The 12,542-nt window shown below is 40.9% G+C and overlaps 1 protein-coding gene across 1 annotated transcript; it reads right to left on the reverse strand.

Annotated features, from left to right (window-relative positions):
• Positions 1-7,798: 7,798 nt before the first annotated feature.
• On the reverse strand, positions 7,799-11,645 carry LOC143603387 (ubiquitin carboxyl-terminal hydrolase 18-like). The gene is made up of 11 exons (XM_077080210.1): positions 11,422-11,645; positions 10,667-10,766; positions 10,504-10,592; positions 10,336-10,421; positions 10,075-10,237; positions 9,865-9,988; positions 9,635-9,792; positions 9,062-9,146; positions 8,759-8,971; positions 8,592-8,653; positions 7,799-8,514 (listed from the first exon to the last, which is right to left on the reverse strand). Exons 1-11 carry the CDS (start codon positions 11,643-11,645, stop codon positions 7,908-7,910), a joined length of 1,911 nt encoding a protein of 636 aa, XP_076936325.1. The 3' UTR covers positions 7,799-7,907.
• Between the last annotated feature and the right edge of the window lie 897 nt (positions 11,646-12,542).

Genomic DNA, 12,542 nt, shown 5'->3' on the forward strand with positions numbered 1-12,542 from the left:
TATTTCAATGATATATTACAACAGTGGCCGGGTAACTACCCGCCTAAAAGAAATCTATACAAAGCTAAGTCTATCCTAGCAGTGGGAAGGGATCTTCAGGATCAGGCTTCAGGGCCACCTCCGCTTGGACCAGCACCGTCAGAGCGCGGCTGCCCAAGGAAAGCCTTAAGGATGTTTAGCCCATCATCAGCAGCAGCAGCTTCGTTCACCTTCTCCACCACTGGATGCGGGAAGGCAGCGTACTGGTTCACAGCTTGGTCATAAGCAGCTTCAGTATTAACATTGAATAAAGGGAAGTTGGAGGGCGGAAAGCCTCTCTCAGCAAACCCTAGACCAAGCAGGAAGCCAGTCTTCTCCCCATCCTCATGAGAAGCGTTGAGGGCTGTGCTCATCGCATCGTCATAAGAGGTCTCCGAAAGGACCCGACGCACAACCTACAAGAGAATACAAGTTAGAACATTTTCTAATTACGAGCAGAAAGCGTAAAGAAAAAGTTAAAGATACCTGAGGCAACGCTTCTCGAAGCAGCCATTGGAGGGTAGCTTGACTTTCTTTGTAAGCACGTTCGGCTCCGCTCTTATCAAGGTTGGCAAGTTGAACTTCCTTGGCGGCAGCCTCTTCGACGCTTTTGAGTTTCCTTTCAGTGCGGTCAAGCACCCCCCTCTGGTCAAGGATCTCCTGCAGCTTCTTGGCATCTTCCATTGCCAAGGCGTCATGAGCATGCTGAAGAGCCTTTAATTTGCATTTAAGCTGCTCATTCTCTTCGCGAAGCGGCTCAGCAACAGCTTCAGCCTTGGCAGCCCTCTCAGTTGAGTTTCGCGCAGTCTCCTTGGCCAGCCGAAGCTGTTCATTCACAGCTTGGGCAGCCTTGGAGCGGGCCTCGAGTCGCGCCTGGACTTCAACCTCGAGGGCCTTGAATGCCTTCTCCTTCTCGGCTGCGGCAGCGGCCAACTGACGGTTCTCCTCCCGAAGAGCCCGCGCTTCAGATACATCTTTGGCGCGAGCTGCTTTTAACTTGTCGTTTTCACGACAAAGCAGCTCGACGCGGGGCTGCGTCCGGGCCTGGAGAACCCGAAGCTCATTGGTTAGCCTACCCTCCTGGTAGCTAGCCATGGCTTCCCCCAACGCACCATGAGGAGCAGCGTGGCGAGCCCAATCCACGTACTCCACAGGGGTGCGAAGGGTTGTTCCTCGGCGTATGTTCCATCTTGGAACATACACTTCATTGGAATCCGACACTGCAAAAGAAACAAAGGCAGTTAGGAAAAGATGACAAAAATATACAAAGGAAAAAGAACCCTACGTACCTGTAGGGTCAATAACAGGCCGATAGCCGCCAAACCCATCACCTGAACCTAAAGGAAATCCATCCAACAGGTCAGGCAGACGGGAAGGTGGCATAGATCGGCGGGAAGCCCGGCGCGTACCTGATGGTCCGGCCGTCGGTGCCGGTGGCGCAGGTATAGTGGCAGCCGCTGTGGTAGCCATTGTTGGCGTCGCCTCCTCAGCAACGGTAACCGCCGGCTCCGTGAAAGATGCTGTAAAAATTGCACTCACGGCCGGCGGAGACACCTTCTCAGCTGGAACAGCCTTAGGAAGGCTGGAACCAACGGAAGCAGGCGCAGACGCCTGGGTCGACGCCTCGGGAAGGCTGACCGAGCCTTCCCTCATTGGCGGAGGAATACTTGCTCCAACTCCACCCTGGAATGCGTCAACATCCACACCTGCACAAGCAAAAGTGTTAGAAAAATTTATTTGAAACAACAAATCTAGACAAGAATTATGGGGGCACTTACGGGGTTTCTTGAGCTTGAACGTACGGACGAGCGGGGGCGAACCCGATGGAGCCGGCCTCTTGACACCGGTAACCGTCGTCGTCGCTACAGCCTCCGGAGCGGTGGTCTCTTCACCACCGGGCTCCCCCGCCACCTCTGCACTATCTGACTCCGAGTCAGATAGGACTACCGGGTCGGCCGTAGAGGCCACCTTCTCCTTGCCTTTCCCGACGGCAGCCTTTTTCTTCCGCACCAGTGGAGGACCTTCTGCGGATTCCTCAGAAGAAGAAATGTCAACTCCAGCAGCAGGCACAGCATTGAGAGGTTCAGGGTAGAAGATAGGCTTACCTGGCCGTCGGTGGCTCAGGATCTCTTGGCCTGGCGGGTAAACCTCCACGAACCGACCCGCGGTCTGCTCTAAGATGGGCAACTCGTTCTCGTCCAGAGCACGAGTACCCATCCGCGCGGGACCATCTTCCTCCCGCGGGTTCAGGAGCGACTGAAGATCGTTCCCCTCTGAAATCAACAAGAAAGTTAGAAAAAATCGAAGTCAGCAAAATGAAACAAGACGTACCATAAGGGACAGAGTTCGAACCATATTCAAGGACGATCGGAACCTTATCCGCATTCGCCGCCTTCCACACCCGGCTCATCCCCAGCATCACCATCGCCGACTCCGGAAAACGGAAAACCGGGGAATGGACCCGGGATATCTTCGAGAACCATTCCGCCTCCTCGTAGTTGAGAGCGGGAAGGTTCGGAAGCGCCTGGCCATTCTTGAACTTCATGGCGATGGGGATGGCGCGAGCGGATATGAAGAAGAACTCTCTTCTCCACGAGCGAAGACTCCGCTCGGTGGTACAAATCTTTAAACCCTTGATACGGGTTGTAAGAGTATACCACCCCTGGATGCACCTCCAAGTGTAGAAGGTCATCAGACGGTCAACGAGGGGCTCAAGGCCCAGTATCCGGCACACCCACTCAAAGTGCCGGACCTTGGCAATGGCCATGGGGTGCACCTCTGTCAGGTGCACACCGTGCCTCTCCAGAACACGGTACACAAACTTTGTCAACGGAAACCTAAGGTTTCCGTAGACAAAGAATGCAGCATAAACCCCGATCTTGCCACTAGGGGCATCGTACACAGTATGGTGGGGTTCAGGAAACTCAGGCTCGAGAGACTCGAGCATGAACTTCCTGACGATATACTGGTACAGATCGACAGGAAGAGAGCACTGGCATTCGCCAGCAGTCTTCTGGTCATCAGCATCATGAGAAGGCATAGTGGAAGAAAGATGAAAAAAGATTTCAGGGTAATGCTTTACTGAACAGAAAAATTCACCGGAAATTACTTGAGAAGAAGAGATGAAAGTGAAAAGTGTGAATTGCAAATAACCCTCTCCCCCTTTATATACTAATCGCAATTAATGCGGTGAATTTAATGCGAAGGAGAGAGAAATCGAAGGTGCAATGAAACTATGACACGTGGCAAAAAGCAGACTGGCAACAGCTGTTGACAGGATGTGTGCCAGTAATTTCGCGGCCACGCGCCCGAAAAATCGCGCCCACGCGCCTGAAAAAGCGTCTGGAATGACCATATAATGTCACGTCACCATAACTTCCTGCACGTCCTGACAGTCAGAAGAAACCGTCGCGCGACGTTTCAGAGGTTTGGACTGTTCCTATCTTTCCACCAACCTTTCGAATTTCAAAATTCAAAATTTAAAAAGAAGCGGGAAAATACCCCCTTACCTTGGCAAACAAGTAACCATAAGACGGATGCGGGTACAGTGTTAAGGCAAAACCCTTCACATACCTAGCACCCGCAGGGAATTGAAGCCAAGAAAACCTTGGCGAACAAGTAACCATAAGACGGATGCGGGTACAGTGTAAAGGCAAAACCCTTCACATACCTAGCACCCGCAGGGAATTGAAGCCAAGAAAACCTTGGCGAACAAGTAACCATAAGACAGATGCGGGTACAGTGTTAAGGCAAAACCCTTCACATACCTAGCACCCGCAGGGAATTGAAGCCAAGTACCTCGGCAACCAAGTAACTATAAGACAGGTGCGGGTACAGTGTAAAGGCAAAACCCTTCACATACCTAGCACCCGCAGGGAATTGACGCCAGGAATACCTTGGAAGTAAAGTAACCGTAAGACGAGCGCAGGTACAGTGTTAAGGCAAAACCCTTCACATACCTAGCGCTCCGCTGGGAATTGAAACCAAGAAGGATCTTCTGGGCAATGCTTGCGGAAAAGGAAATAACATCCCCGCATAGCGGGAACGTCGAGAACTACGTTGTTTAAAGCTCCAGGATGGAATTGGTGGTTTTAACATAATTGATCACTATGTTCAAAACTACCAAAACCTCATGGAGAATCCACACAACTGGGACTCAATGCTCCTGACTTGCGAGGAGGTTACAGACCTACCCGCATCATACCCAAAGACCAAGCAGGAAACTCGGGCATTTCTGCAAGTGACAAGGACTTCCCATGGAAAACCTTACAAAACCCTTTTCAAAACCCCTTTTTAAGTCCAAAAGTTCACCTCACTTTATTAAACACGCATGAGAAGAACATTGGACTGGGGGGACTTGAAGAGGTAGGTCCCAGCAGAGCCCAGTTGGACCCGCAAGACTCACCTTAAACAGGGACGTCTGCGCAGAGACCAACTGGATCCGCAGGACCAACCATGCTCAGAGAAGTGACGTCCTTACGCGCAGTATGCAAGCTGGTCCCGCAGGAAATGCCTCCCATGGTGAAGGACTCCGCCTGTTCCCGCAGCCTCGGATACAAGCCATGAGTGAAGGCCACCCGCGCAGCATGGCTACACGCACTAGGCACTTAACTCTCCCTAGTGTCACCTGAAGGAATGAGCAAAGGCGGGAGGGGGAAAACTCCCGCCTAAATAAGCCAGTCCGTATGATGGAGGATCTTTTGTGTGATACCTGACGAGGTACAGACAAAAGATCTGACCAAGAATGCGACAGCTCACTGACAGCAGCATGGCAGACAGCACGCCACAGCACTGTGACCAATAGCCGCCGCCTACCCACCAACTCCTGCCATACCACGTGCCTAGCCTGTTGTTGGCAGAAGAGGAAGAATGCACGACACGCCTGCTCTGTGTCAGCCGCTACCTATCCACCACTCACAGGCAGGGCACGTGCATAGGTTACAGTTGGTAGCGTGTTGGGCCGGCTAAACCCCTTGGAAACCTACCTTCGGCTATAAATACCCCAAATGGTATGACCATCTCATCTTATCATATTATCATCATATATACCTGATATCTGCTCTAGCAATCTCTTAATATACTTTTATATTTAAAGAGCAATCTAGTCTGATTCTCACGCCGGAGGGTGGTCACAAGGAGGAACCCCCCCCTTCTCAGTGACGAGCTCACGGTGTCTGTTTTGCAGGTTATCAGAAGAACCATCTTCCAAGGGTCTAACCCCTCGTGGGAAACAGCTCTCCAACCCCTAGGTTACCAGTAATCGGTCGGGGTTCGACTGGTGTTTCTTCAGTTTGAAGTTACAATAATGTTTGCTAGAGTTATAAGAGGAAAATTGCGGAATTTAACCTGGTTTTCTTCTCTTGCTTGAAGTTCATAATGGTGAATTGGAGTAAGGGTTTAGTTCGGAAGTGAATATAGAACAATATCCGGATTAAAATCATGCATATTTTTTATTTAGAATTTGTATGGTTCTTGTGTTTATGGAGATGTAATATTAGAATATGAATTGATTAATGACAACGTAGAAAAGAAGCTGAAGGAGCTGAAACTGTTGTGTGAAAGAAAGATGCATGCATGCATGCCTGTTTTATATTCTATATAATAAATATAATGTTGGTCCAAAATAAAGTCTATTAATTTTGTTACATGTCATGTGATGACTTAGGGACATAACATATGGATTGCACAATAGTACATGATGTGCTTTTATCTAATTTATAGTAGCGGGTATAGACATAGATGCACGTACGGTAGCGAATACATATGTGGAATGCAAAAGAGAGAATAAAAGACTTTGTTAACACGTTAGGACTTAGGAGGGGCTTTTTTTTTCAACAAACAATATTGTATCTTTTTTTTCTTTTTAAATGCCAAATATCATTAATTTATAACAAACCCATAAGGTAACTTTTATTTCCTGAACAAGCTTATGAAAAAAGTAAATGAAGGTGCGGTTAGTTTGGCTGGTAATAAAACCGTACCTTTTAGCCTCACATCATAAGGTCACATGTCATAAGAGCATCTCTGATGTGGTAATGTCCAATTTTCCGAGCTGGACAAGTGAATAATGAAGTTGATGGTCAGTTAACAGTCATCCACAATTCCAAATGCATGTGAACATTAAAAAGGTGGGCCCTTATTTAATTAATATTATTTGTTTAAAACAATTCAAACGGCTAGTATTTCATTAAATTTTTCTTTATCTTTTTTTTTTGGTTTTTTTTTTTTGTTTTTCACAACTAACGGCACTATAACAATTAAATTTTTTTTGTTTCTGTTTTTTACAATCCAACTGTAACTTCTTACGTAACAATGAAGCTCATCATGCGCTTCGAAATGATTTAGTGGAGCATATATGGTCTATTAAACAATAGTCGGTTTGAGTGAGGTGAGTTTTTTTTCATTAGTTTATGTAATTTTTTTAGTTTATGTTTGTGTGTGGTTGTTTTATTTACTAATTATGTAATTTTAAGTTTTTATTTATATGACTTTAATTATATATGTAAATTTATTTACTAGAACTTATTTTATTTTTAAATAATATGAAATAAAAAATAAGATACTAAAAGTATTTGAGTTATAGAAAGAATATATAAAAGTAGGTGATTATGTGGAATATAGAAATGTTTAAAAGTGGATGCAGTGTTGGAAGAAAAATAAGAGTTTTTGGTGTTTGAAAGTAAATGAGTGGAAATCTGATGTGGCAGCCGATGTGGCGTGTACAGTTTGTTTTTCCTCATCCACCATTGTGGATGCTCGAAGGGCCGGTGGAATTTGATGTTAGAGGTGTGGCGGGTTAGGGAACCACACTTTTTGGCGTTAACTAACAAAAAAAAGTAAGATTCGGCGAGAAAAGGGTGCATCTTCGTCGTGAAACACCGGCCACGCATGACTATGCATGTTCTAATATTTACTTTGATTTTATAATATACAGTTATACACGCTGATTTTGTTGATATTTCTTCTCTTTTCTTTTAGTATTTTATCTTTCTCTCTAATTTTGTTTCCTTTCAAATCTTTTCAATTTGAATTGACACAAATTCTATAAATTCACTTATCATTTTCTTTTTCCTCTCCTTTTCTTTCTTTTAACGAGACTCGGGAACACCCCTTTTATTTTTGTCATCTTTTTCCTTTTTTAAATGAAACTAAGGAACACAACATATTTTTTCTATCACTTATTTCCCCTCCCTTTCGCCTTTTAAATGAAACTCAGGAACACAATGCTACAAATAAAAGTTCCAATCTTTTTCTAGAACTTCAAATACAATTTATTTTAAAAATAAATAATTACTGATTCAATAACTTTTTTTTTTTTTTAATTTCAAACATCTTTTAATTTTCTTAAAAGGCATTTCAGTAACTTGAACATATAGGGTAATTCGAAATTATATTATTCATCCTTTGAATATAGCAAACTTAAAAGATGATTTGCAAACTTGCAAATACAAGTTTCAACAACCAAACTTAAATATAAATATGATATTTGCAAACTATACAAATAGAAGTTTAAACAACAAATGGCTTGTCGCTACCAAATGAACACAAAACGAAACAAGTTAAATGTGAAAAAGGACACTGATACATATCAAACAAAGGTAGAAGAATCAAAAGGAGTGGAAGCTTTGTTCTTATTAACCTTTAAATGCATGGAGAAATGTATCATACCCTTCAAGAATACAACCTCATAATTAAAAATCAAAAGAATAAGAATATTGTTACTCAAAACTAGTAATACACTATTACTGTTACTAATTTACTACTATTTTCTCCCTCTAAATTAAAGCATCCCTGCCCCTGAAAACACACCTTATTTTCTCGAACACAGGAACATCAAATTATCCTTAAATTATGTTAGCCTGCCTGCATCTTTATTAAACCAAACACCCTTATTCCCTCCCTACATCACTAAGTCCTCCATTTTCAACCACAACGGATTCATCATCCGACTCCGCAACACCATTATTATTCTTCAAAGCAGCTTTCAAATCTCCATTTTCACTCTCAAGGGCGTTTTCGTCTTTCTTGGAATTTAAAACTTTCCGTGGCCTTTTCCCGAGGAAACCCGCGGAGATAAGCGGCTTCAGTTTTGTTACTGAAGAACTTGCCATTACCCGTTTTTCAGACTCAGGTTTACTTCCAAGATTTACATTATCCATACCGTTAGCTTCTTCACCATTGTTTGAAGAATTAAAAGATGAAATTCCAGTTACACCCTTGATATCATCACCAACATCACTCTGAATGAAAATGGGTCTATTTGCTTCGGTTTCTTCTTCAATGGCAACCGTACAATCATTGCCATTATCACCTAAAATAGAAGACCTCGTGTTTGAATCAGCTGCATCAATGTCCATGGTACTCTCAGAATCAACTGACTCCGCGGTCAACGAGCGGTCAACCGGGTGACTTTTGACAGGGATTCTCTCTTGGGAATGGTCAACTTTTCTAGACGTTTCCTCCGTAGAATTTAAGCACGATTTTCTTGCAGAAACTCTGAAAACAATCAACACAAAAGAGTGTGAAAAAACAGAATAGCATATACATACACATATACATATATCGACATGTACCTACTATACAGAAGCATATAAGCTTCCTGTGAGAGCACTTCATCTAGTTCAACTGCATCAACCTAAAACAAAAGTCAACAGAATACATGGAAACTCGTATGCATTATTCAAGATATTTAGAACACTAAATTATAAAAACACACTGAAACATGGAAAAAAAATATCACCTTGCAGTCATCAATTCTGTACCAATTTCCAGAAAAATCCTTTGTATAACAAATGTAATGACCAAAATATGATGCATTCAGCATATCCAAATGCACAACCACCGCATATAGTTTGTACTTATCGCTTCCATCAGCAGATTCACTCATGTAAGGACTAAGATCTAAAGATTCCGGGAATGTCACCCTCTTATTAAGTTTCCCAAATCTCCCACTCTGCAAAAGGGTACAAAAAAGATAATGACCAAATATCATTTCATGAGCCAACATGATGTAATGCAGAAAGACGACCCTAATTGCACGAACCTGAAACCTCTTTAATGCAATGGTAAGAATATTAGGAGCCATATGAATGTTTAGTCGCTTCCATGCTAAAACATAATCATTACATCTGCAACGAAAAATAATATCATACGTCGACTTACCATAAATCGTTCTTAAACTAAGGAAATAACAAGAAACATCCTTTATGTTTTAAATAGTTTGCACATTAAGTCCTTTCCACCAATGGGCGTTAATTTTTTCCGTTAAGTCCAATCATGTGCCTTGCACATGAAGGTATTTTCGTCATTTCATCTTTCTAGGGACTATTTGTGTAATTATCTTAGCTTTGGGTCCATTAATTTATAAAATAATTACACAAAAAGTACTTAGAAAGATATAATGACGAAAATACCCTCATTGCAAGGCACATGACTAGACAACAGAAAAAAAACTAATGCGCGTTAGTGGAAAGAACGCAACGTGCAAACTTTATAAAACATAAAGAATGTTTCTTGTTACTTCTTTAGTTTAAGGATGACTTCTGAAAACGGTATAAACTTAAAAAACGAAAAGTGTAATTTACTCAAAGAAAAAAACAATAAAAATAAAGATTACCCGTCACATTTGTACTTATTATCTCCATCAAGCCACTCTTTGGCTGTAAACTGGTCTAAACATTCTTCTAAAGACGCAGCATCCCCTTGAATCTCAACAGTCAAATCCATCATATTTTCAAACTGATTCGATACATTATTGCATTTTGTACACACCACCTAAAAACATTATGAACAAACTTAACATTAGATAAATTCCATACATAAATATTATTAAGAATATAAAGACACCTGCGATTGAAGGCGACCGCCAAATATATGCTGAATAAGAGTTGTCTCCTGAGAGCTAGGATGCACATATCTTTCTCCACCATATTCATCAAGACAAACTAATTGCATAGTGTCAATAACAAACCTATAATATGCAAAAGTTGCATAAACAAGATTCAAGTTTTCTAAAAGATGTAACATGTGCATAATTAATTAGTCAGTAAACAATACCTCATGAACTCGTGTGCGTCCTCTTGCTTTCCATGGCCAAGATTCCCTCCAATATTAGGCAACCGTGACAAAATATTAACCGGTGAAAACGCATGGTTACTTTGGCTGACTCGTTCCATATGAGCTTGAAGCTCACACAAAATACACCAATCATTCCGCCGACCTAAAATCAAAAACATTAATAAATAAGAGTCAAAATACACATGCACGAGCACACACATAAGAGAAATCAATAACTAGTATTTAGAAGTTAGTAATTACATTCGCGCCGATGGCCTTTTTCAAGCAAATAAGCAGCAAGTGGTCGAGTGTACGCTAAACATTGTAACACCACATTCGCAAAGCAGCTGTTAAAACATAAAAACTCATTAGAACTTCAAAGAAACAGCAAACATTTTAGAAGAAAATACAGTTGCTATGAACATAAACCTGTTTCCACAATTCATAAGCCCGCAAGGAGGGAAGCCTTTACTATTCCAATTAAAAAGCTCCACAAATTTGTCATAGGGAAAGAGAATCTGAAATAGGAAAAAACATGCAACTGAATATCAAGAGACCAAATATTGAAATAAATTTTGACGCGAAGTTGGACCTTTTTTATCTGTGTAGAATTCCCAGTGCCAGACAGGCGAAATTCGTCACATCTTTTCTTGTGCCCGTTTTTCCAGTGAGATCTTTGACATGATTCCGAGCTGAAAGATATAATACGGTTAAATAAAAATATGCTGCTTGTGTAAACATGATCAATTCCATAGATTCAATTTCTCTTTCCAAAAAGTGATTTCTTTCCCTACCTTATATTATCAAATCTCATGAATGGTTAAAAAAACACTACCAACAACCAGTGAAGTGCAATTGTAACAACGAAAAATATTGGTTTTCATGCTAGAATCAAATACTTAAATAACTAATTTTCACAGAAAACCTTCTTGTCAATGAAAAAATGGGGTTTTAAATTGAGTTATGTAAAACATACATATATGATCAGCTAAGTATATGTTCCTGGGGGTGTGCAATAACCGAACCGTTAACATTAAATGTCATACATTGCAGCTTTATACCTCCATTTCATGTACTTATACCTTATACCCCATTTTCATGTCACTGTAGGCAAAAACTTTAGCCCAAGTTTGATTTTTGTTATTAATCAAACCAAACAGAAAACCGACAAACCAACTGAACCCATAAACCGGAAACCAATAAAGTAGCCAAACAAACCAAACCCATTAACCGAAAACCGATTGGTTAAATTTCCCAATGAATTAAAGAAAACCCAAATTCCCCAAAATCAGAAGAACCAGCATTAATGAATATAAAATTGTAATAATAAAATAATAGTGTAGGTACCAGTATCGAACGAGTTTACATCTGGAACAAATCTTGGTGGTGAGGCGATTACAAACAACGCACGAATCAGTAGTACTAATACCCGGCATCGAAACAGAAGAAGAAGAAGAAGTGGAATTCTTGAAGAGTAGGTAGTAAATGAATCCAATTATTATAACGAGTGATGTGATGCCGAATCGGATGTACCAATTGAGATCTGCGGTGCTGGAATTGGCCTCACGCATCGACGATTGATTGAGAATTTTTCATGAATTAGATTAGATTACTGATACATAAATATTAATATAATTCTAATTCCTGCAAAACCCAAAAGTTAAATTACAGAAGGAAGAAGAATAAAGGGGCAGTGCTTGCTAGAAGCTACCGCATCGATCTAATCTTTCCTTTTTTGAAAATGTGAAACTAATACACAATTCATTTTTATACACATCCTGGTTTTTTTTTTTCCTTTGCGTTATAGCTTATTGGCATCTTGGTGGTGGGATAAGGCTTAGGGAGTATAAGATCTTGGGTTTGAATCCCACAATAGGGTTTTTCCAAGATTTATTGGGTTTCATCGTGAATTGGTGGTTAGGCATTATTGCCTAGTGGAGATGGATATGATCGCGGTGGTTCTGCTGGTGACACGATGATACTCCAGTGGTCCGTGAGTGATCCTAATTTGCCGTTCAAAAAAAAAATAATACACATACTATTTTGAGGCCCGTGTATTACACGGGTAATTGTTGAAAACTTTAACTTTAACCATTAAGTGAAATACAGTCAACAAATTGATCATGTATTGTTAAAATTAAATTAAAATTACATAACTAAGATTACACAAATATGCTATAAATAGGTAAAAACTTCCTTTTACATTACATCTGTGATTGTATTAGTAGGTATACATTATGCATCAAAAATCAAAATCCACGATACTAATAAACATAAGTAACATATAGGTCTGCTTATAACTCTTGATATAATCATATATAGTTGTCCTTATGACAAAAAAAGGTTATCCAAGTTCATACAAACTTTAGATAAATTATATATATATATATATATATATCCATTATACTAACAAAAATATATTCATGCACTTAAAAATATCATAGCTTTTAATTAATTAATATTATGTC

The sequence above is a fragment of the Bidens hawaiensis genome, unplaced genomic scaffold (genome assembly GCF_021521415.1).
Source record: "Bidens hawaiensis isolate Kalapana, Puna unplaced genomic scaffold, B.hawaiensis_p1.1 tig00000237_1, whole genome shotgun sequence".
Classification (NCBI taxonomy): Eukaryota; Viridiplantae; Streptophyta; class Magnoliopsida; order Asterales; family Asteraceae; genus Bidens; species Bidens hawaiensis.